General features: G+C 41.8%; 1 protein-coding gene across 10 annotated transcripts in view; it reads left to right on the forward strand.

Moving 5' to 3' along the window:
* ITPRID2 (ITPR interacting domain containing 2) overlaps window positions 1–25,849 on the forward strand; it is a 64,026-nt gene extending 38,177 nt beyond the window's left edge. For 4 of the 10 annotated variants that reach the window (XM_065561924.1, XM_008178302.4, XM_065561929.1 and 1 more), the window contains 9 exons: window positions 2,966–3,048; window positions 6,825–8,012; window positions 10,616–10,693; window positions 12,310–12,437; window positions 13,345–13,495; window positions 14,874–14,939; window positions 15,759–16,172; window positions 23,922–24,046; window positions 24,608–25,849. In XM_065561924.1, coding sequence (XP_065417996.1) covers window positions 2,966–3,048; window positions 6,825–8,012; window positions 10,616–10,693; window positions 12,310–12,437; window positions 13,345–13,495; window positions 14,874–14,939; window positions 15,759–16,172; window positions 23,922–24,032 — 2,219 coding nt within the window. In that variant the 3' untranslated portion in view covers window positions 24,033–24,046; window positions 24,608–25,849. The remainder of the gene's footprint in view (window positions 1–2,965; window positions 3,049–6,824; window positions 8,013–10,615; window positions 10,694–12,309; window positions 12,438–13,344; window positions 13,496–14,873; window positions 14,940–15,758; window positions 16,173–23,921; window positions 24,047–24,607) is intronic. The other 6 variants (XM_008178303.4, XM_065561930.1, XM_065561926.1 and 3 more) reach the window with 3 other exon arrangements.
* Window positions 25,850–26,205: the final 356 nt, after the last annotated feature.

Consider the following 26,205-nt stretch of genomic DNA (forward strand, 5'->3'; position numbering starts at 1 on the left):
ACTATATATGTATTATATATGTCTACATCTTAGGAAGCATGACTTCATAGATGTATAAAGTTCTGTACTATAGAAGTGTTATTGTGAAATGTACAATGGGTGTCTGCTGCAAAACTTGCAGTTATAAGTTACTACTCCCCTCTTTGTATACATCTTATCTGAACCAGGAAGACTTCATTGTAATCTTACATTTTTAAGATTAGATAGCATGATTCCATGCAACAATAAAAGACAGATTTTGTATTGTGTCTTTTATAGCTTTAAAAAAGTGTAATTAGATGGTAACTTGAGGGAACTTTAAAAGAAAGTTTTAACTGTATCCTGGACTCAAAGAGAGCTCAATCCAATTCTGAACAAAGTCAACTGAGAGTCTTTCTGTTGTCTTTGGGAGTTGGGTTGGGTTTTCTGTCCTGAGGTGGCAAGTAGTTCATCATTCCTGGGTAAGGTGGTTACCAAGTTAACAGGGAGTGCCTTTGGGTTGTGCAGATGTTGTAGGAACTGTGTGAAACATTTGATGCAAAAGTAAAAAAAGCATTTCGCCTGTTTTCTAGTTCATGGAGCTTCTGTGCACATGCTGTTGTGTTTAGTTATTTATTTTTGCATTAGTAAAATTTTGGTTAAAATTAGTATAAAATATTGTGCTTGTTTGGGCATCCAGCAGTTTAGAAGCTGCTTTCATAATGTGTTTTAGTGTTGTTTTCAACTGGATTTTGTTCTACGATGGCAGTTGAATAGTTGAAGTCACAGGGGGTGAGATTCTGTTCTCTACCTCCTAAGGGTTCATCTACGCTGGAATAAAAGACTCATGGCATGGTCATGGCTGGCTCAGGTCAGCTGACTTGGGCTTGGACTGTGGGGATAAAAATTGCTGTGTAGATGTTTGGGCTTGGACTGGAGCCTAGGCTTTGGGAGCCAGCCCCTCATGGGGTCTGAGAGTTCACGCCCAAATATTTACACAGCAATTTTACAGCTCCGCAGTCCAAGTCCCGCAAGCCTGAGGCAGCTGACCCAGGCCAGCCACCAGTGTTTTATTGCTGTGTAGACAATACCTGAAGAAGCACGGTACTGAACTCTCAGCCCATGGGACAGCGTAGGAGCTATAGTATATTAAGGCACACTTGCACATCCTGGATTTCTCCAAGGGCTAAAGAGGCCTATGGGCCTGCCTAAGTTACAGTGGTCTCTTCAGAATGCCCACTGGGCACTGTTGCTACCTGAAATTTCTGTAGTATCTCATGCTGCAAGCCTGCAGTCAGCATCTGCCCCCAAAACATCTCAACTGCTAGGGCTTGTGAAGGTATCCTTGGCAAGCAGCCTTATGGCTGCCTTTGCAGTTCCTGCACCCGGAGAATCTTTCCATGGGTGGAACCAGGGCTTTTAGAACCCCCTTTATGCTATTCCAGCCCTCTTACCTAGAGCAAAAGAAATGGGGATGAGGCAAGGGAACAGGGATGAGGATCTCACTCTTTGTGCTTAGACTGATCTCCTAAATGTCATGTTTTCTGGGGCATTTTCTCAGACTACATTTTGCATGTGCACTCTGAGCCTGTCAGGGATAAAAACAAAATCTAATGTCTCTGACAACCACTTGCAAAGGCCGTGTGTGTGTGTGTGTGTGTGTGTGTGTGTGTGTGTGGCCTTTTCTGATCCTTGCTGTAATGTGAAGTTATGACTGCTTATTGCCCTCAGCTCCCTGCAGTCTGGTCTAGACTGGGAGATAGGCTGGCAGAGGCTAGTGGTCTCATGTGGTGTCCCCCTTCCCCCCTCACTGGAGGAAGGAACAGACCTGCCATCTGCTGCAGCTGTTGGGTGGGAGGGGGGAAGTGCAGCAAACCACTGGAGCACTAACTGCATGTGTATCTGAGTGGCCACTGGCTCAGCTTTGGGGAAGGAACCTTGGAGGAAGTAAGGGGTTAGTAGCAGCAGCATAATGCATTTTTCTCTCCCCACCCTCGAACACATGTAAGAGAAATGTAAAAGATGGCCAGTATCCCACGGCTAGTCAACATTTCCCAAGTAGGACATTTTGAGAGAGCCTTTTGTACTTTCTCATGATTCAAAGCAACCCCCGACGACCCCCCTCCCCCCCAAAAAAAACCCACACGCCCCCAAATTTTGCTTTTTGTGATGCATGATTTGGAAACGGGACCATTCTGTTTCCAGTTTTCAAAGGCATCTGTTGTCTTGGTATCTCAGCATAGCATAGACTTTGATTTAAAAGTCTCCGTATATAAACTTTGTCACAGTTCCCTTCTCTGTGGTCCAGCAAGGACACCCGCTCTAGGCTCCTGGCTCCTTAGCCATCACCTCCCTTGGGCAGAAACCTGCATCTTTCTTCCTCCTGATTGGGGTGTGAAGGCTGCACAGTTCTCTGGCTACCCTGTGATATTCCCAGCAAGCCAGAATGCCTAGACAGGACAGGCTCCCCAACTCCAACAAGGGCTCTGTCAGGAGTTAGTCTTTCAGACCCCACAAAGGGTTTTTTCTGTGGCTTACCAGCTCAGAATAAGCACACCCATGAATAGATTAGTCTTTCCTTTAGACAGTTTGAGCCTTTGATCTTGAAATTCCATAATAGGCAGACAGTGATCCTCTCCTCAGGGCATAGCTTCAAAAGGCTGGGTTTTTGCATAACCAGAGGATGGTGGGGAATTTGCAGTCACCTCCCTCTAGAAATTCCCAAGAAAAGCACTTGACCCTGTTTGTCCCCAAAACCCATTCTTGTCTGGCACATTGTTCAATATCTTTTGACATTTATACCACTTCCCAGGGTTCACACCCCATCTCCCTCCTAGAGAGATTAAATACAATCCAAGCCCACAATGGTACATAAACCATTCATTTAATACAATGGACCCCAAAAGAGAATTACATTTAATTCAATTAAATCTCCCAAGGATATTGCAGGAAATTTGCCAAATCTGTCTCAAACATCTTATAGTCTCCTTGTTATTTTCCTTTACAGACCATCTGTTCCGAACTGCTAGTCAGCATTCTGATAGCAGTGGCTTTGCTGAAGATTCGTCTACAGATTGCTGTTCGCTTCAGGTAAGCTGCTCGTTGATTCTAGCACAATGAGTTCCTGGCCCATGACTAGGGATTTGAGGGTATATCTACACAGCTCACGGCAGTGAGCCTCCAAGCCTGGGTCAGCAGACTTGGACTTGTGGAGCTCACTAAAAATAGCTGTGTAGGTAGGCATTGTGGCTTGGGCTCTGAAGGCTAGGGAAGGGGATGCCTACACAGCTATTTTTCGTGCCGTAGTGCGAGCCCAAGTCTGTTGAGCCAAGCTGGGAAGCTCACTGCTGTGGGCTGCCGCTAGCTGTGTCGATGTATTGTGGTTGGAGAAGTAGCTGATTATTGTGATACTGTTTTTGTTTTGTTTATCAGTCCTGGATCCTGACAGGATTTTCCATTTCAGGACTGGACTTGTCTGGTCTCCCTTTGTAGCTTTGCATCGACTTTTTAAAGTCTTCTAGATGGATGATCTGACCTGAATGATTTGAGACTTGGAATAAGCTTTAAGTTCAATATTTCCTGTTCACTGATTTTTGGTAAACCTTTGCTCACTGGCTGAGCCTTTAAAACTGCTTCCTCTTCTTTCATAATATCCAGTGAGCAAAGATTAATATAAATGGGACAATACGTTTTTTCTGCTAATCATTCAGTTTTCATATATTGATGTCTGTTTTTCCCCCTCACTGGGGTAAATCAAGAGTAAATTGACTGAAGTCAATGCTTTTATGTTAGAGTAAGAGTAGAATCATTCCCTGATCCGTGCTGGTCTTCAAACTAGTTATAAAACCTGTCTAAGGTCCCATGTACTCTGCTAAATAAAACCATAAATTCTTAGTGGCTTAGATAGGCCCCAGTAATGATGGTTGTCTGTGTTCATTAGGAAAACACACTATATTTTTATTGCAATTTTACTTGTTTTAATGGGTACATCAAGAAATTATGGTGAACAAGGCAGTATTGGTTTGTGCTATGGAATATTTAGACTGTTGTCTTCATGGTTTCATTTCAACCAAGTACATAGTTGAATGAAAAAATGTGGGTGAGTGGTTAGGCTAATATAAGAAGAAAGTGAGAGCTTGGCAGCTAGGGGAGAGGACTTGGGAAAAAGTCTCAAGGAATAAAAATGGGTATAGATTGTTTTCTAAAATCATGGTAAATTAGTGCCATCTACTGTTAAATAACTTACTCTAACAGCTCCTTTGAAATACAAGAGCAAACTGAAAAAATTGGAGCTGCCAATACATCTCCCACTCCTCCAAATTCTAAAATAAAGATTTCTGAAGCAGATGTTGTGTTCTTTTGGGTTGTTTTGAAGGGGGATATCAAGGATTTCCTCTATCAAGGGGAAATTGGAGGAATTCTCCCTCCAACAATTTTGAGATTGTGGCGATGACTTGTGGATGAATAAGGTATAACAGTACCCAGACAGCTCTGTAAACTTTGTAAATTACATTAGTTTACATGAGGTATTTCACTAAAATATTAACATCTTTTGGAGGTGGGAAAACATTGGACATGCTAATTTCCTTTGGCATTCCATGTTACTTCAGCCTTCCAAACTTATTTGTGATAGTTGTGCAGTGTTAACAGAAGCAACAAAGAGATTAATACCTATGAGTATGAAGCTCATGGCTGAAAATTTTGTTCAGGGCGAAGTAGAGATGGAGATTATTGCCTAATATACTCCATAAATGATCTAGTAAGAGTAAACAAATTGATAGAATCTTTACGGTGATGCAGAGCAATAGAAATTAGAGATGGAATAAACTTCCTGGATCTTCTAATGCCACTGCCATGGCAAGCCCCTGATTGTACCCTATGCACATTTGTCCTAATATCTTGTCCAATCTAGCTTTTAAATGTAGAAGCCCCATTGTCTGGTATCACTTCCCCAGGGGAACCATTCTACAGTCGAATAGAACTCACCCTCAGGAAACTTTTCCTGCTATTCCTTTTTATTATTTTTGTTTATATTACAGTAGTGTCCAAAGGTCCTAGTTAGGATTGGGAGCCCCCATTGTACCTATGCTCTGTTCAAATGCACATGCAGAGACAGATCCTGCCATGAAAAGCTTACAATCTAATTTAAGACAGGACTCAAAAGTGAGCATGATTGAACAGTGGGAGAGAGAGGAAGGCAGGATAACAGTGGTAAATTCCCAAGAGTTACATAGGCTAGCACAGGGGTGGGGCCACATCTGGGCATGAAAATTGTATGGTGGGCCATGAATGCTCACGAAATTGGGGGTTGGGGTGTGGGAAGGGGTGAGGGCTCCGGCTGGAGGTGCGGGCTCTGGGGTGGGGCAGGGATGAGGAGTTTGGGGTGCAGAAGGAAGCTGGGGGTGGAGCAGAGGGATTTGGAGTATGGGAAGGGGCTCCGGGCTGAGGCAAGGGGTTGGGGAGTGGCATGGGGCACGGGCTCTGGACTGGGGGTGTGGGTTCCAGGGTGGGGGCAGAAATGAGGGGTTCTGGGTGCAGGAGGGGGCTCCGGGCTGGAGCAGGATGTTGGGGTGTGTGGTAGGGGTGAGGGCTCCGGCTGGGGGTGTGGGCTCTGGGGTGGGGCTGGGGATGAGGGGTTTGGGGTGCAGGAGGGTGTTCCCGGCTGGGATCGAAGAGTTTGGAGGGTGGGAAGGGGATCAGGGCTGGAGGGCAGAGTGCAGGCTCCAGGCAGCACTTAATGGAAGCAGCAGCATGTCCCCCCTCTGGCTTCTATGCGGAGGTGCGGCACTGGCTAGGCAGCTCTGCGCACCACCCCGTGAGCAGGCGCCACCCCTGCAGCTCCCATTGGCCAGGAACAACGGCCAATAGAAGCTGCAATGCCAGCGCTTGGGCTGGGGGCAGCATGCAGAGCCCCCTGGCTGCCCCTACGTGTAGGAGCCGGAGGGGAGACATGCCACTGCTTCCGGGAGTTATGCGGAGCGGGGCAAGCCCACGACCCCACTCCCCGGCTGGAGCGGGGTAAGCCCCTAACCCTGTTCCAGGGAGTTCCAGGGTCGGATTAAAAGGTCTGATGGGCCGGACACGGCCCATGGCCCACAGTTTGCCCACCACTGAGCTAGTAACGTGGAACTTGATGATTCCAAGTCATGTAACAGTACTGGGATTTTGTGTGTGTTTTTAAATAAATGAAATATGTGTTCAGCCTAAATTTTCCCATTCTTAATTTCATCCCATACCTGGAAGTGACACCAAGTGCACTAATCTAATAATTCCTCTCACTCCTTGGTGTTCACCCCTTCTATATACCTAGATATTTCCAAGACAATTATCACCTTAATGTATTGGTGTTGAATAAGAACCTTCAGATACTGGTGATATCATATCTGGACACCGCGTTCCCCCTTATTCATCATCTACCCAAAATATATATATTTGCTATGTTCTAATATATTTCTTTATAAGTCCCTGAAGCCCTCAAATTACTTTGCTCTTTCTCTCTGATCTACTTCCATTTTATCTTTCTGGCAATGAGGTATCTAGAATGGAACCTAATATTATAAAGTTGTATAGAAAGGACCCTGGATCACATGCTTTGTAACATGTATTTTATTGTATTTGCCTTGGCCTGTTTCAGTGTCCCATCTCATTACATATTCCTATTTAACTTTCCCTCCAATATACTTCTTTCAGCATTAGAGATTCCCAGATTTCTCTCTCCCATTGAATACCTGTATTTAGGATTATTTTCCCCCAGAAGTATGGACTTTCTCTGTTGCTAGCCTGAATTTTATTAAGGTAGAAGTTGTATTCTTAGTGTTCTCTCACTTCCTTTGGCATTTCTCCCATCTCTGCTTTGCCTTTCACAGGTTCATGGCATGGGAAGCAGCGCTGACAGCTGTGACAGTGAAACAACAGTGAAGTCGCTTGGTGAGGAGATTAAGACGCCAATAGCCAAAGAACAGACGAATTTCAATAAGTTTGAGGAAAAGGAATTTCTCCTCACAGAAGTGGAAGTACCTTCTAAGAACAGAACAGGAGATGTTGAGAAAATCGTGGAATGTATATCTGATGAGAGCCAAGGTAGTAAAAGCAAGCAGACTCCGACCTCAGATACGGATCAGGGGGATTTCAGTACAGAAAGTGAAGAGGTTTCCATTCAGCAGAAGGAATCTGAATTACTAGAAGAAGAAGGCAGTGATGAGAGTGATCTGGACAAGAGCAGTGAATGCGAGTTTCCTCAGTACCAAACACACCATATTCTCAGATCAATGGCATCCATTGAAAGCAGCAGTTCATCATCTTCCCCTGTGGATAGGGTTAATGTTGCTTTGCAAAGAGCCCAGACGAAGATCAGCAGCACTTCTGATTCCAGACTAGGGCGCACTTTACTCACGTCAAAAGATTTCCTCCTGTTAAAGCAGAGGCACCAGTTTGCTGGATCAGGTTATCCTCTGAGGCGGTCCCAATCCCTCCCTACTACATTACTGAATCCTGTGAGAGTTGTGTCTTCTGTAAATGTCCGGTTATCTCCAGGAAAAGAGACTTTGTGCAGTCCCCCTTCTTTCACCTACAAGTATACACCCGAAGGGGAAGAGAAACTGGTGGATGAGGACAAGAAATCAGTGACCGAGACAAATGACAGTACACCTACATGTAAATCCACGCTGTTCATTGCCCCTTCATCCATGAAAAAAGAAACTTCCCAGAGTGAGCTGAACAGGTCGGTGGATGAATCCAGTCAGAGCAGACTACAGAGCTGCCCATTGTCCATACCAGCACACATATCTCAGTCAACATGTTCTCTGCACTCTATTCCTTCTGATTGGCAAGACAGGCCTTTGTGTGAACATATGAGAACACTGAGCAACCATAGCATCCCAAGCGTCTCAGGATCTTCCTGCAGTGCACTAGCTTCTGTTTTTGGATGCCCCTACTCCCCAAGGCATGCTGGATATCCTCATCGGCCTCATGCTATTAACCCACCCTCTACTGTTGAAATGCAGTTGCGCAGAGTCCTGCATGATATCCGCAACTCTCTGCAGAATCTCTCTCAGGTAAGAGGAAACCAAATTCAGAGCTGCAGTCAAAAGGGGGTTTTTTTGGTTGGTGTTGCTGTTGAAGTCAATGCAAAATGTTAATCTAGTCTTAAATGTGATCTGGATTTATCCCATGTGTGTTCTGTCAAATAAATCAAGTTGTAACATGATGACTCCAAAATGTGACATTTTGTGCAGGGTTAATTTGATGTTAATTATGAGCTTCTGCATAAGATCATCTCTCCAACCACCAAGTGGCTTTGCTTTTACTGGCTTTCCTTAATGCAATTGACACAATGATGATTGTACTTTGTGAAATTGTGGAAAAAATGAACTGTGTTGTCTAACTTAGACTTGCTCAGATTTTTTTTTTACACGTTATTGTCCTCACCTTCAAGGATCTGCTTAATTCCCTCTTCTCCACTCCATGCCTTCAGTTAGCCAACGTTTTCTTTTTTACATTCTCCATCCTTTCTGCCCTACCAGCCTCAATACCCCATTAGTCCCTGTATCCCACAAACATCTTTATCTGTCCATTTGTGCCATCCCTGTACATGGAACACTGTTCCATTCCCCAGCTGATCCACAACATGCTTCACTCTTTCCATTCAAGTCCCTGGTTAAGACCCACTTTTGCCATAATGCATACGTGAAACTAGCCAGCTTGGACATCTGATTACTCAGAATAAATACATTAAAATGTAAAATCCACTCTTTACCAAGTTATGCCAGGCACTAGCCTTTCCTGATTAATCTCATAGTTTTATTGATATCCTTCCTTCTCCACCTTCTCTCTGGCTTGATATCCTCTTAGCTGGCTAATTTTGGCTCTGATCCTGTATGCTGCTCTGCCTGGGCATATGGGTCTACGTGGTCAGAGCAGTTGCAAGATCAGGATGTTGGAGCCCAATCCTGTCATGTGATGTTTGTGGGTGGATTCCTATGCCCTTGTGGAGCCCCATTCATTTTGATGGGTTTGATGCGGGGCAGGACATCAACTTGCACGCACACTGTTGCAGGTCCAGGACCTCAGTCTGTATGCTTTTGTGGTGTTTGCCACTTGTCAAAATTTAGCATTCAGTCTTGGCATAGGGCTGACTATACTGACTTTGAAACCACTGGGACTGCTTAGGGCTCTAGGCACTGTGCTGGTAGTAAGTGTTTTCAGACTCTGACCTCATGTCTAGATTGAGAATTTTACAAGGAAATTCCTTCCAGTGGAAGCATGTATAGACAAGGCTATGGAAACTTTACAGTCTTTTCACCATCATGTTAACTAAACTTGGTGAAGAAGAAGCCACTCGATCCATGTCTGTAGCAGGATTCTTACTGGTGAGAACACCAGGTCAGCTGATGGAAATGAGCATTGGTGGGAATAATTTTTGTAAAATATCCTAATGTAGACAGAGCCTGACACCCACACATCCCAATCCCGCACCAAGCATATTCTCAGCCAGGTCAGAGTCTCTATCCTGTTTACTACATTTCACTCCATCAGTATTATTACCGGAGATGTTTGCATGATAATTTATCTGCTTTTCTTTATTCTTTGTACAAAGTTGTCCTCTGTCATATGACAAGCAATTGCTGCAAAGATGACTGAAAAGTTCCAAACACTAGATTGCAACTTCAGGTCAGGGATAAAGAAGAACAGATAAATTCCCAGAGGGTGGGGAAGAGAGGGACTAAAACCTTATAAAGCTCATGTTTAAGCAAACCTCCTCTTACAGTGTATTTCAATTTTTTTATGGCATGTCAGTTGCCCTTTGAACTCTCTCAGAATTACATTGGACAAACCACATTTTTCTCAAATATTTCAGCTATGTGCAATTGTTTTCAACTGCAACATGTGTGTACGTGTAACACTTTGCAAATTCTGCCTTGCTGCACCATTCCTGGATACAGCAAAACAAAGAGAAGCAGTTTTCTGAAAAATTATGAAGGCAGGGACCTTTGGATGCAGGCAACAGATTTACATAAAATACAAAAAGGGCAAATCTGCACAGTAAAGGTGTATGTGACCATGAGGTGAAAGTGGTGCCCTGTTTTTGTTTGTTTATACAAATCCTTTTAGCAGTCCTAGAGGTGGTGGTTGCTTGTATTCCATTTTTATGTTGCATTAGCAGGGTAGTCAGAATTACTGAAATGTCAAAGACGTTAAACAAATGGTATAGGCCCAAACATATCCTTCTTTCCTGTTTCCTCCAGCCGACATGATAACTTCTAAATGGTTATTTTTCTATCTCAAGTTTTAATTCAATGCTTTGCTGGTACTGAGCCTACAGGAGAGCATGCTTCAATGATGTCCTGTCTCCCTTCTCTGTGAAGGCTGTTCTGCATGCCCCTCCTCACATCAAAACCCCCTCTCCTCCTAATTATATCCATTGTAGAGCACATACTGCCACCAACGCGTTATTGTTTGACTGGTGCTGCATGTTTTAGTTTCCTTATCAAACTTCGCACAGCTGACCTTCTCTTCTAGGGTTCTGTACTGCTGCCCGTCACCGTAGTGTCTGAGTGCATGAGGATTGATTTGTAAAATGGTCTTATTGGCTTTTTCAATTACAGTGGTTTGTCTTTTTATTTATTTATTTATTTATTTATTTATTTATTTATTTTAGTACCCTGCGATGAGAGGACACGATCTTGCTGTTGGCTCCTACAGTACTCACAGATCATCCATTCTACCTCTGTATGAAGTAAGGGACAGTACATTTGTTTTTATTAGTAACTAGTAATATTTCAGTAGTACCCGGAATGTGCTGTGTACTGTACAGACACAAGTCACCAGGGCCTGATGAAATACATCCTAGAATACTCAAGGAGCTGAGTGAAGAAATATCTGAGCCATAAGTGATTATCTTTAAAAATCATGGAAGATGGATGAAAGTCCAGAGGACTGGAAAAGGGCAAATATAGTGCCAATCTGTCAAAAGGGAAATAAGGACAATCCCGAGTAGTTATAGACCAGTCAGCTTAACTTCAGTACCTGGAAAGATAATCAAGCAAATAATTAAGCAATCAATTTGCAGACACCTAGAAGATAATAAGGTGATAAGTAACAATCAGCATGGATATGTCGAGAACATATTGTGTCAAACCAACTTAATTGCTTTCTTTGACAGGGTAACAAGCCTTGTGGATAGTGAGGAAGCAATAGATGTGGTATATCTTGGCTTTAGCAAGGCTTTTGATACTGTCTTGCATGACCTTATCATAAACAAAGTAGGGAAATACAATCTAGATGGAGCTACTATAAGCTGGTTGGAAAATCATTCCCAGAGGGTAGTTATCAGTGGTTCACAATCAAGCTGGAAGGGGCTATCGAGTAGGGTTCTGTAGGGATTGGTCCTTGATCCGGTTCTGTTCAATATCTTCATCAGTGATTTCGATAATGCCATAACATTTGTGGATAATACCGAGCTGGGAGGGGTTACAAATGCCTTCAAGGATAGGATTAAAATTCAAAATGATCTGGACAAACTGGAGAAATGGTCTGAAGTAAACAGGATGAAAGTCCATAAAGACAAATGCAAAGTACTCCACTTAGGAAGGAACAATCAGTTGCACACATACAAATTGGGAAATGACTGCCTAGGAAGGAGTACTGCGGAAAGGGATCTGGGGGTCATATGGATCACAAGTTAAATATAAGTCAACAGTGTGACACTGTTGCAAAAAAAGCAAACATCATTCTGGGATGTATTAGCAAGAGTGTTGTAAGCAAGACACAAGAAGTAATTCTTCCCCCCTGCACCGCTCTGATTAGGCCTCAACTGGAGTATTGTGTCCAGTTCTAGGCACCAAGTTTCAGGAAGATGTGGACAAATTGGAGAAAGTCCATAGAAGAGCAACAAAAATTATTAAAGGTCTAGAAAACATGACCTATGAGGGAAGATTGAAAAAATTGGGTTTTAGTCTGGAGAAGAGAAGACTGAGAGGGGACATGATAACAGTTTTTCAAATAAGGCCCCAATCTCACAAACACTCATGTATGTAATATTTTAAAAACGAGTAGTCTTACTCATGAGTGGAACTAACTTCATGTTGAAAGTTATTGATAGGAGTGAGTGTCTGCAGGGTAAGACACTAAAAGTTAAGCCCAAATCTCCGTAGTTTTTTAAACTGGCTGCTTTTTCTGTGTCTTAACTACTTCAGCCTGTGACTCCAGTCATGTAATCTGTGAGTGGGCCTTTGTGTGAAAGTCAGTGGAGCTCTGCATGCGGGTGGAGGTCCACTTGTGTGGACCCAATTGTAGGATCGGGGCCTATAAACAAAATTCTGTGTTTGACACTTCTTGTTCATACCTTTCTAGAATACTTTCCAGGAACTACAGGTTGTGAGGCGGAGTCTAAACTTGTTTAGAACACAAATGATGGATTTGGAATTGACTATGTTACGTCAGCAAACAACAGTTTATCAGCACATGAGTGAAGAAGAAAGGTAAATGTCATTGTGTATGGTTTTCTTTTTAAAAAAAGAGAGAAAATAAGCACATATCTAAACTTATTTGGTCCAACAAAAATTATTATATAAGGGACCTGCTCCTGTTCCCATTCAAGTTAAAGGCAATTTGCTCATTGACTTGCCATTCAGCAGGACGAGGCCTGAATTTTCTCTCACATTTTGGTTACTATCTCCCCCCAGCTGCAACGTGCAGTTTAAAAATGGCACTCATTATTTTGGCTATGTTTAACTCCTCTGACCATGGATTTCAGTAAGAGCTTCATCCAGATGATCTGGAACAGTTTTAAATATTGCTCATCTACTTCTTACATTTAAAGCAGCTCTTGACTTGCCTAATTCAAAACTAATTAAATTCACAAGCAGTTTGCCTGTTCATAATGGCCTCTTGACCCTGTGCTACCACTGCTTGTGAAGAGAGAACAAGGCAGGAGAAATAAATTTTGATCATGATGTTGCTGTTGATTTTCTTTAAATGGATTCATTTTAAAATTTTAGAAATGTATATAAATGTCTAAACTCCATATGCTTGACTATATTGAATTTAATTTTAAACTTGTGGAACACATTCCCTGTTATGCAGAAAAGGAATGTGGCAACCAACCCCCTTCCCTTTTACAGACAGCCACTGACATAAGTTTTCTCTTTGAACATATCCCCTCCACCCTACCCCACCTCCTTAAAAAGAGATGGAGTTCACCTTTTGCTCCCTTCCCCTTCACTAATGCTCAGGTGGCAGCAGGTTTCTTGTGAAAGAGCATCATTCAGTCCTGAGGTACACCATGGACTCTGTTGTCCTTGCTGCCACGGTGCTTCATAGAATGTGATGGATTATGGCTCTTTGCTAACAGAATACTGTTGTTCTTTATAATTTACTTGCATATAGATACGAAGCTGATCAGCTCCAGAGTTTGAGAAAATCGGTCCGCATGGAGCTACAGGAGCTAGAAATGCAGTTAGAGGAACGTCTACTTGCTCTGGAGGAACAGCTTAGAACTTTACATACGTCTTCACCTTACAGACCTCAGACGCTCACAGTGCGTGTTGCTCTGCAATAAGTATTCAGATATCTGAGCAGCTTGTTTACTTTAATTGCATGCTGAAGTAAGCCATAAGGTCTCCCTTACAGTGCAGAAAACACCAACTTGGAAATCAAAATAGTCTCCAACCAAAGCTTTGAATATTTTCCTTGACTAGTTGGGAAAATAATTTGTTGAATCTTGGAGATGTGTTTTTAATTTAGTGCAAAAGTGACACTTCATTGTTTTCTGTCAGGGGGTCTTTCAAATGTGAAGAGGAAGTCCAAGCTCAGGGAAAACAAACTAAAATACAGTGTTCCCCACTTTGATGCTAAACTGTTTACACCTAGCTGTGCAGATCTTGTTCTCTCACCCTGGGATTTCACACCTCTTTTCTTCTGCCTTTCTTCTCTTTCTCCTGTTTTCTTCAATCCCCACCCAAGAAATCTACCTAGGCTCCCACAACCTTAACCATCATGCATCACTGCAGCTCTAGGGCCTGGAGGTGTTCCCTCAGGAGCTCATCCATGCTGCTCCTTTTGCTAGCCAAAGGTCATTGTAGAGAGCTACAGGAGGTGGAAATGCCTCAAATAGGTCGAATGTGCTACCTCCAGTGTTGCCTACCCAGTGAATGAAGGACTGGACATAGATCCAAATTCGTCTCTGCTTTTCATTGTCCCATCTTTCTTCAGGTTTCCTTCGCCTTCTCTGTCTCTGCTTTGCTTCCTTTTTTTTGCTCCTCTTTTGCTACCACCCTACAAATTATGTATGTGCCCCTGCTAAACAATTAAGGAAGCACTAGTAACACAAACATTCCCCTAGGAAAGAAAAGAGACATACACGTGTGTATGTCAGTGGAGTAGGAGAGAAACCATTTTATGTCTCTTCTTTTTTTCCCCCCTCTCCTTCTTCCACCACCCTCTCAACAAAGTACTGCTCTTGTGTGTCTGCTTCTGCCGCTCCATCTCAGACCATGGCACTGATGAGAATGACATAGTCTCTGACCATTTCTCTTACCTCTCCCAGCCAATATTGTTATAGAAGTTCTGTGTGCAGGAGCAGGAGGGACACAGGCCAGATCCTCCTCTGTGGGACTCTGTCACGGAGAAATGTTTGAAGTGCAGGAAGAACAGCAAAATCTGAGATTACTGTGATCCAAAGCCAAATTTAAAGTCTTGGAGTATTATAAATATACATATATTTTAAAACCTCTCATAGAAAAAGGCCTGCTTCTAAAATGACTGAAATAGACCCTATTTGACCAGCTGATTTCCATGTCCTGATTTCCATGTTTTTACTTCTTCAGAATGTTTCCTACTACACAATATATTATTTATTAACATTTGACAGCTTAAAAAACCAAACCTCAACACACTAATTTTGCTTACTATTCCAGGGCATGTATGGTAGCAGAAGCACTGATAATCTATCATGCCTTTCTCCACTGAACGTAATGGAACCAGTAAGTAATTTTGTTTTAAACATTGTTAGAAAAGGCTTTCTTAGGAAAGGCGGGACAGGTTTAGTATTTATTAGAGGCCTGATCCTGCAAGCACTTACCCAGGTGAGTAGTCCTGTTGAAAACAGTGACACTGCTCACGTGATCAAAGAAACCCATATACATAAGTATTTGCATGATCTAGTTTATGTTTTAGGAGACGTGTGGAGGGCAGGTGTTGCTTGGGACTGGTTGGCTATTGTTGGTACGTGGTGAGGTTGTTGCAGTACTTCTCAGTACTGGTCAGTTATTTGCAGTTCCAGGAGCTGTGGATAAGTACCTTTTTGTCATTAATTTATTTAGATTTAGACAAATAGAACTATAACAGACTTCATAAAAAAAGCTGGCCAGAATTTGCAGAAACACAGGCAGCTTTCAGTTGCTTTACTAGGGGGAGAAACAATTCAAGACTTAGGGATCGTTTTCATCAGCTTTGACTGGGTGCATCCATTGTTACAAAAGTCAGTGGTTTGCAGCACTGCAGTCATTTTTATTTAATTTGGCTTTAAATAAAAGATTATTCCTTATGATCCTTGGTTGCAGTCACAAAGGCAAAGCATATACATATCATGGAATGACTAAGTGACTGAATACATAAGAAAAATAGGGAGAGTCCTGTCTGCACATGACTTATATGCTTCTGCAGAACAGTGTGAATTTGCTTTGGCCGTGAGGTGCACAGGCAAAGCACCACGGAGTACCATTTTTCTAGCTGTTGTCATCTTAAGTCATTATAGAAAATACAAGGGGAAATAAGGGAAACTGGTTTCTTTACACTCCTAGGTCTCTGAACTTATTCGAGAGCAGTCGTTTCTGAAGTCAGAGTTGGGACTGGGATTGGGAGAGTTTGGTTTGGAAACTCTTCCAGCAGAAGGATCAGAGTCAGTGTTCTCTCATGGAAACTCGGATTCTTCTTCGGTGTGCTCCAGTCACACAAGTAGAAAAGCTGCTGTAAATTCATCTGAGCTGACTGGAAAATCCAAGACCCAAAGCAAGAGGTTATACCGAGCATGTGTTGCCTTAACGCCCACCCCGCCGGCAAGAGCAGGCACTGAGCAGCAAGCTGAGTGCTCTGAGGAGTCTGGAGACTCCAGATCAGAGGTGGAACAAAAACCTGAAAAAGTCCCTCTTGTGCCTTCAGTTGATGACATTCACAGAAGTGTGGAGAACGAGGAGCTGCAGCAAGTCATACGGGAGGTGAGAAAAGATGGTCAGTCTACTGGGGTCCTGGATTTTTAAAATGTTGCTTAATTGAGGTTGTAGTTGTACTGCACTTAACTCTTTGATACTGAGAAGCAGGATCCTCTCCCCCTGCCCTCCCTGCAAACTCACTGGAGCCTGCAGCAGTGGACCTGCTGTCAGCCACCGATGGGTTGAACCATAATTGTTTGTTATATCTGAGCAAAACAGTTAGCACATAAAGGATAACTGGTTAGTACCATGGGGATGGTAGGGAAGAGCCCTCCAGCGCCTCTGCTTGGTAGCATGAAAGCATATCAGACTTCAAACTAAAATTACACTGGAAGGTGTTTCTCTCTGAAGTTCATCTGGCGGTAAGGGCTATTTGGGGTTAATTTATTGATGAAACATTGTATACAAAAGGTCTCCACAGTAAATTTTAAGGAGATTACTCGCCACCTCTTTCCCTGCCCCTCCCCCCAAATCATTGCTGGTTCTAGGAGTTTGACTGGAGTGAGCCATGGTCAGAACAGAAGTGACTCCAGCTCTTCTGAACCACTATAGTGATCCTTATCTGTGTGTATGTATTTGGACCCGTTATCTGCTGTCTGTGAAAGAAAGGGGGGGTTGGTTGCTACATTCTTCTGCAGGTTTGGTTTTAAAATAGGACAGTGACACATTTTCTTAATTGCATGTAACTGACCATGATAATTTAAACTTCATGACACCCAAAATACCAGGGAAAAGGAAATCAAAGATTTTTCTCCTGGAAGTTCTCCTGTGAGAATGTGGACTTTTCGCTCTGTGCACTGAGCACAGGAATGGGAACCAGAAAGTTTTAATCCCAGCTCTGAAAATGACTCACTGGCCTTCAGCAGGTCACTTAAGGCTCAATTGTGGCTTTGCCGTGAACCCTGAGAAAGGGCAGCGTGCAGTTGTGCTGTCCCAGGAGCACACCACGACCAAATTGTGACTCTCTGAGCCTCAGTCTAATACCTGGCCCCAAGTTGCTCCAGGATGTTGGGGGTGGGCAAGTAGTCTGATCCAGCTCTATACATAGTACAGTTGTACAAATTATTTTCTCTGGCAGGCCAGTTTATCTCCCTCTACCTGTGTGGAAGAAAAAGTAGCAGCCCTAGGGAGATTGCCTTCTACCACCCTCCTTCCCCTGTGTTGCCACCCACAGTGCAGATAGCCTATATAAGTAGGAATAAGGGGGGGCCTCATGCTCCTTTTATCCTCCCTGCTCCCTCCCAAAGTCTAGTAGCATAGCTAGGATTGCAGTGTGACCCCACTTCTCTGTCTGTTTCTCCACCTGTAAAATGGGAATATTATTTACTTGCCTGCTTCATAATGGTGGTGTGAAGGATATTTAATATTTGCACAGTGCTTTGAAGATGTAAAGCGATCTAACAGTGCTAAGTTCTGAGCTCCCTCAGTTCTCCACAAAAGTACTGAAACTTTGTGCTCTGGTAGAAAAACTAAACAATGAAAATAAAAAATTCTTGAAGTTTTCAAACACCCAGATTTTTTCTGTGCCATTAAACTTAGATGGGTAGGAATGCTTACACTGTAAAATGGAGCACAGAATGGTAAATAATATGATACAAGTTCTTGAGAGCATGACTTCTAGTTTGAGAAGAGACTGAAGGAATTTAATCTGTTTAGATCTGGGTAACTGCCTAACTAGACAAAGAAAAGAGAGAGAAAACTGCAGTACAATGACTGGACACCATGGTTAAAACTGATTGAAGTACTAATGTTACAGCAGGATACATCTAGCTTGGCTATTATGGAAAACACTTGGCAGTGTAGTCAAACAAACGGGTCCAGCTTTCAATACCCATGCTCACCTTACACCATGAGTAGCCCACTGAAGTAACTGGGACTATTTGTAAAGTGTGACCCTATGCAATGTGTGTAAGGGTTTCCCAATGTGGCTGTTAGTGAGGTACACCTGGAGTGATTGCATCATTGTTTCTGTGATCAGCACTAAGTAGACATTCGCTATCTGCCATTGCACTGGAGGGGGAGGAGGGGTTTGAGATTCCACCATTTACCCCTCCACATAGAATAGAAAGTAACTGAAGTGACTGTGTGGTAAATGGTTTTGTTTGTTTGTTTGTTTGTTTTAATGGCATCCAGTAGAGTAGCTCAAGGAAAGGTGAGAGAAGTTCCAGAAATTGCCTACTTGATTCAGGTGACGTGACCAGGTAGACCAAGACATCCCAAATTCTCCTATTCTCTGATCTGTTTCCTTTTAATCCCTTTTGAAGAGCCTCTTGCTACTTGTGCTATTTGCTGAGGCCATTTCATGACATGTTCAAGAGATCTCTCTCTTGCAGCCCATTTTACCATTCTACATTGGTCTTCCAAAGAAGTCCTAATGTTGCATTTGTGACATCTCTATGGTTCTTTTGGCAACAGACTGTAATGTCATATGTGGGATTACGGAGTCAAAGTATGCTGTTATTTCAGGAAATGTTCTTTTCAAATTTACTTCAGTGTGAAAGTTTCTCTTTAAACCTTTTAGGTGCTAGCAAATAAAAAAAGATGTGCACTCTGAAGAGAGATTCATGACATTTGTCTGAGTTTTCTGAGGCTTCTGTACAATCAGTGCAATAGCCTTTTAGCCCCAAAGACTGGGATTCAAATATGTTGACTTAGTTGACCTGGACTCACTCCACAGGTGATGTTTGAACACATAACTTAGGCTTGGTCTACACTACTCCCCTAATTCGAACTAAGGTACGCAACTTCAGCTACGTGAATAACGTAGCTGAAGTCGAAGTACCTTAGTTTGAACTTACCTTGGTCCAGACTCGGCAGGCAGGCTCCCCCGTCGACTCCGCGGTACTCCTCTCGCCGAGCTGGAGTACCGCAGTCGACGGCGAGCACTTCCGGGTTCGACTTATCGTGACCAGACTAGACGCGATAAGTCGAACCCAGAAGTTCGATTTCCAGCCATCGAACTAGCGGGTAAGTGTAGCCAAGGCCTAAGTTGCCACACAGTTTAACTGTTCTAGCAGCCTACTCAGGAGAGATTCAGGCCCAAAATAGGAACTGTTTTGAAGGTCAGGATTTAAGTGAATTGGCATAGGGGTGTCTGGAAGTTGTTTGCAGAGTCTGTAAATGCTACTGAATACTATTCCTGAGAATCTTTCCATTTCATAAGCATTAAAATTACCACAAACTGAAGTGTGTCATCCTTGTGTAACTCCATTGTTAGCACTGGAATTCTTTTTTTTTTTTTTTTTTTTTTTTTTTTGGAGAAGGAAAGGAAATCTATTAGTATGCATTCTTGATATATGCCTTCACAAATCCTAAACCCCATTGTTTATTAAATAATGCCTCCCCTTCTGTATAGCCACATGATCTCATGCTGGGGAAGGAGAAAGTATGTAGTGCTTAAGAATATGCTTGGGTGGACTGTGGTGTATGGGAGCTTTGACCAATAACTATTTACTGGTTTAAAAAAAAAACAAAAACCAAAACCTTAACTGCTAGCTCTCAGAGTAAATGAACTCACTCCCACAGAAGGGAATTCAGCAATGTTAAATGTCAAAGTACTGGACACTGCTCGTTTTGTTTGATGAAAGTACAGTCTTGCCTCCATTGAAATATCACATACAATGCTTGCTTCTTGACTCTTAGATCACAGCATTGCAAGAAGTGCAACTGGGTCCTTTATTATTCTGCATGTTGTTTAACAAAATTAAAGAAGCTGGTTTTTAGGATGGTGATTATTTGACCATACCCTGGTGTGGGAGAATCTTAATGAAATTGTACTTTAATGAAGTTTATGACATCCTATAAGCACCCTTTTTGAATGAATGGAATATTAGTACATTAGCTGGCTCAAGGAATTGACTGGTTATGTGAGATGGATTCTTTCCCTTCTGTGTCTCCTGTTTAAATCCAGCTCAGTTTGGTAGTGACCAAAAACTGTTGCAACCTTTTAGCTATTCGGTAACTTGTGAGAGACAAATATGGTTACCTCAGTACACCGCTACCTCGATATAATGCCCCCCGATATAACACGAATTCGGATATGACGCGGTAAAGCAGTGCTCTGGTGGATCAAAGCAAGTTCAATATAACGCAGTTTCACCTATAATGCGGTAAGATTTTTTTGGCTCCCGAGGACCGCGTTATATCTGGGTAGAGGTGTACATAAAAATGTACATAGAAATGCAAGGCTAGGAGGGACCTACACTTTCCTTCATCTTTCTTTTATTCCTAATGTATTTATAGAATATCTTCTTTTTGCCTTTTATGTCCTTCATAACTCATGTAACTCATTTTGTGCTATAGCCTGTCTGATTCTGTCCCTACATGCTTGCGTATTATATCATATAAAATTGTCACTACTATTGGTACTAGTGAGTAGTCTCAGTAAAGGCACCAAGCGATTAACTGGCATGGAGACTAAGCCTTTCAGTCTTTAAAGGATGTTCTTCCAGGACAGGGTTACAGGGCAGTGGGGGGAAGCTTCTATTCATATTCTACATCTTCTGTAGATAAATGGAAGACTTTAATCTGCCAGGGTTGTCAGTTTGGCACTTGTCACACCAGCAAGAAATTCATTGTTAACTGGTGGTTGCTTTTAGAGGGTGAGGGGGAATTAATACTTTATAAATGACCCACCTCCCTGGCAGGATCCTAGGACACAGGTCCTGAATTTTAGCTGACCCAAAACAGATTTCTTTATGGATGGAAAGGGGACTATGGCTCAGACCCGAGTCAGGGACTGGGGTAAGTGTGACGTGTAGACGTACCCCTAGGGGTCTGAAAGATGAGAGGTTGATTGCTTGAAAACACTGGGATTGAAATGGCATCCCTGGCAGTCTGGAAGAGGGGCCTATGGAAGGGAGTAGGGGATAAATACAAAGGGAGTATTGGGATGCAATGAAGGAAATAAATATTGATGGAAGCTGAAACAGGGTTCTACAGAGCCTCGAAGATGAGGACCAGGAGATTAAACTTGATGCAGAAGGCAAGAGGAAGGTGAGTGGAAAGTTAATCTTATAGCTGAGGCACTGATTAGGGACTCAGGAGATCTGGATTTAGTTCCCCACTGTGCTGCAGACTCGGGGCAAGTCTCTCCATGTCTCTGTTCCCCATCTGTAAAATGGTGACAATACTGCCCTTTCTCACAGGGTAAATATGCTAATGACTGTGAGGCACTCAGACATCAGGAAGTCGGGGAAAGTCATAAGGTGAAAGGTCAGTAATTGGGAGGGAATTTAGTTAAAGAGGGATGGAGAGACACCTCAGGATCAGAGACTGGAACTAAGGTAGAGGAGCTGAGAGTAGCAGTCGCTCTTTGTTAGGTGTCCATGTCTTATCAGTAAACGTCAAATGTTGTTTCAAACAAGTGCTTCTGGTTTGTTTTTATTTTTATTTCCTTTAAGGACATAATCAGGAGTAATTTAGGGAATCGCTCACATTCAGGGAAGTGTGGTGATGTGCAATCCTCAAGCACTATATTGATGAGCTTTAAGCTGGGGATCTCAGTGATTTACAACTGTTAGCAAATGTAGCCCCTGGGAGGTGGATACGTTTTATTATCCCAGTTGGGGGAGACAGGACTAGCATGATATGCCAAGGTCACACAGGAAGCCTGTGGCAGAGTTAGGATTAGAACAGGAAAAGCCTGACTCCCAGTCCTATTCCTTACCACAAGACCATCTTTCCTCCTAGCCCGTTAGCTGTGCTAATTTGGGCAGGCTTTATCAGTTTATTTTCGAAATCAGCCTTTATTTTTATTTACCCTATTAGAGAGAGGGCACAGAATGTATATTTTGGAATGCACCCTGGGACCCATATTACTATAGAAGAAAAATGGCTAGAAGTGCAGTGTGTCCTATTCTGACAGCTGTAACTGTAGTCAAGGGAACCTCAGTGTTAGTAGCACACTGGCCCTAGACAGCCATTTACCTACTGTGCCTTCCCCACCAAGTTTAACATGTGTGCATCTGATTACCTGAAGGAAGAGAGACTCTAAAACCAGACGGGCACCTATCAGATTAACAGCTGCCCCAAATTCTGGTGTGTGTTTGCGTGCACATATCTCTGTGAGGTTTGTGGTTATTAGTGACGCTGCCCTGTGAAGGTTTTACTAATCGATGAGTAGAGTTTTTCTGTCTTACCAGTTAACAATGCACAAAGTCGGCAAACTGTCCCGATGAAAAACTATTCCTGAATAATATTTTTAGGGCCTGCATTTCTGCTTGGCATGGATTGCTAATCAAGTTATGCGCTTTTGCCACTAACGGTTCAAGACTTGAATTATTACCAAAGAAGAACAAGAGATAAGTAGTCTTGGGATAGCCTTGCTGACTTGGTCACTTAATCTCCTTAGCATGCAAGGAAAAAGGACACTGTATTCCTTAAGAGAGAGAAGAAGAATTTTGAGACAGTAATAGTGAGCTTTACCTTGAAAGGGTTAGACAAACATCACAACACCCCTAGCAGGTCGGCTTAAGCAAATGTTGCCCCCACTTAAGGATGGGGGATCACGGAGAGATTCTGAAACTAACAAAGTCAGGATTAGGGATTTTCCAGGCTTCTAATTCATATTCATTAAAACGAAACTACACAAACTCTACCACATTTGAAAAGAATATTTATCAACCTACAATATGAACAGTTTTTTTTAAGTCTAGGATTTACTAATCATGCCAGGAAGTGGTGTGGTTTTGTGTTTTAAAAAAAAATAAGAAATAACTCCTTTTTATTCTGACTGAGATGGAATATATTGGTAATGTTACTGACAGGTGATATCCTTTGATTTCTAATAGCCTTCATTCCTCTACCAGGATTTGATGGTCCTTTCCTATTTTATACTCATGCCACACATCAAATCTGTTAAGTGCAACAAAGGCGAAGAGCATCTAAATCTGCCTTGGCTCGTGAAGTTCTCCCAGACTTGCTAGTAGCTCATCATTTCTTTTTCTTCATGTCAGATCAGTGCAATACACTGCTGTAGTGCCACCTTGTCTGCTGCTTTTTCTTTACTGAAGCCTGTAGCGATCTGTTCATTCTCTGCTCCTCCCCATCTCCAACTAGGATCTTACTTGAATTAAATCACCTTTAAATTTTTATATGTAAGCCTAATTAACAGATTTTAATAGAAATTATGTGAAATAGCCTTTGCCAGCATAAGTAGTATTCCAATGGCAAACTGGTAACGTGAGTGGGCAGGTGTTTTTCTGCTAAAAAATAAACCCTCATGAATATTGTAAATTTGTTTCCTTGATTTGTATTAAATCGTGGTCCTATCCAAAATCCCACCCACCATTTAGATGAACTGCTTAATGAATTGGAGTGGGGATCGGGGATAGAGATGTCTTTAGGTCCTGCGGACCTTCTCCAGAGATCTATTCACACTGTAAAGGTTGCTCCATTTAGGGTGTTTTCAGTGCATATTTGCTAAAATTCTGTTCTCACAATTGTAGGTGGTCAGCATTTTATCAGTTTTTAACCTAAAACTGGTAACCCTAGATATAAACAAATATAAATATAAACAGTCTGGAAAGCTATTTAGTTTACGACGCCATGATTTTTCAGAGTCTTTAAATTCAGATAGTCTTAATTTGCAATAGAGACTCTTTTCCATCTGTATTTTTTAAAACATTCATTGCTACTATGACTCCTAGGACATGCAGCTAATATCTAATATGTCTACTATACTGTGCAATTTTACCCTCTGCAGAGTTGTGTATAACTTAATGACCTTATAACTCCATTTAATCTTTTTTTTAGATCAAAGAATCTATTGTTGGTGAAATCAGACGGGAAATAGTAAGTGGATTGTTAGCAGCTGTATCATCCCCAAGTAGATCTGCTAATGCAAAGCAAGATATGCAGCCATGAAACAGGTACTACAGGTAATTATTATGAATTTTGTGGATTGATTAATTTAACTTACTGAAACGGAACAACTGGCTGCAGAAGAATTTTTCATTGTATAGAATATTTGTATTTGAAAGAGTTAGATTCACTTTTAAGGATTCTTGCATAGTTAAAATATAAAAGCCTTTTATACAGCCACAAGAAAGTCAAGTCTTACATTGCTCTTCTCCCCTGAAACCTAAACTACATCAGCTCTGTTGAAGTTTAATTAAAATTAATGAAAGATGTATGCCTAAATCTGTTAGATGGCTTTGAAAACTCCAGCCATCTGACAGTGATGGCCCTTAAACCTGCCAATTTTACTTAATATGTAACATCCTTACTTCAGGATCTACAGTGCTCCCCTATGTAGCTGTATTTTCACTGTAGAGCTTATCTTGGATACTGCAAATATCAAGGCTATCTAAATAAAAATACATGTTTAGTTATCTAAGCAACTGGCAAGTTTTAAAGGGACAACCCTGTGTCACGCTCCTTCATGAATCTAGTCTTGCTCTTAAATGGTAGATGTTTCATTGCCTTTTCTTTCTCCAAAGTGTAGGCATGTGGACCAGCAAAGCTGTGGAATTCTGCTCTTGGATGACGTACACTGGTGACAGCATAAAATTATGTACTTGGGCTTCACTACAGCTGCTGAGATAGGCTACTGTATACAATGCTTAGTTCTATGATGCATTCCTTATTATTTCTTCTTGAGTCCATATATAATGATTTAGACACTCTGCTTAGTTTACTACTTTCCATAAACCATCCAGAAAAGTATGGCCCTTTGAAAGACCTAATATTTATTTGTATGTCCCTATTGTTAATTTGTGTGTAGTTTATTTCTTTGTGGAGAGGTGTGTCATGAAACTTAATCTAACCAATTTATAAATAACATACATATTCAGCCTAGCTTTTTTTAATAAAAAACACTGACCTCTATGAGGTATTTACTGTGCAATAACTGATTCACTTTGAGAGCTTGAAACAACCAATAATTGTTTCCACTGCTGTTACTTAGTGCCACTTCAAAAGAAAAAAAAATTCTGTTGTAAAAATTTCTAGGAATTCTTGGGGAGGTTACTATTAGCAGAGTGGTAGAATGATATGAGGTTACCTAAAACTACTTAAAGTTCTTACACTGAAAGCTTTATCTTTGTGCAGAAGATAACTTTAATTTTATTTTGCTTCCTTACTAGTCCTCCCACTCCTTGGAAATGTGCCTTATGTTAAACATTGTCTAGGTGTATGTGTTGACTACTTCTCGGTTATATCAAGAGAAGTTCTTTACTGTCTTTTATTAAACAAAATACAATAAAAAGACTGCTCTTGGAAAAGTAATGGGGATGTGTGACTTGGAGTGGGTGGGTGACCTTGGTTGTATTATGGGGAGATTAAAGTCAATTAACCCCCCCACCACCACCCCTCATTGGTTGTATTGTAGCTTAAGCCAATGCAAATGTATTTGTTCCAATGGATAAAATTGGAAGTAAATGGGGTTCATATATGGGGTGTTTTTGTGTGTGTGTGTGTGTGTGTGTGTGGTCAGACAGAAATTTAGTGGGTGTGTAACACAATGTCTGAATGTTGCTGGGATTCTCTTTTGTGCCTTTGTCATTTCCAGCTATTAAAAATGTTTATATTGTGTCAAAGTCTCAATCAAAGAATACTTAAGGTATAACAATATTCTATAAAAAGGCTTATCTGAAAGATTTATAAATGTGTTTGGAAGACACAGCTAAGGGCTGATTTCTAAAAACAGGAATTAAACCAATAAAGTATTTATTTTGCCTACATACCTGTCTTTGCCAGTGTTTTTTTACATTGATGCAGTCGGGTATATTTTTTCATGACATTTTGTGCATTCTACTTTTTTGCTTAAAAATATCAATTTTAGATCAAATGACAGTCCTCCTTAGAAAATGAGGACATGTGGACCAGAAGAGTAGCATAACAATGGATAACTTAAGTCTGGGGGCTGCAGAAGGCCTCATATGCTGAATTTACCGGACACTTAAGAAATGCGTGAGGTAAATCTAAGGGCACCAAGAACAAGATTTTAAAAGAAGTTCCTCACCCTGCAATTCCCATTTGCTCTCAATGGAAACTGCTGGGGGCTAAGCTTTTTTGAAATTTGGCCCTACTTATGGAT

Source organism: Chrysemys picta, chromosome 11 (assembly GCF_011386835.1).
Source record: "Chrysemys picta bellii isolate R12L10 chromosome 11, ASM1138683v2, whole genome shotgun sequence".
NCBI lineage: Eukaryota > Metazoa > Chordata > Testudines > Emydidae > Chrysemys > Chrysemys picta.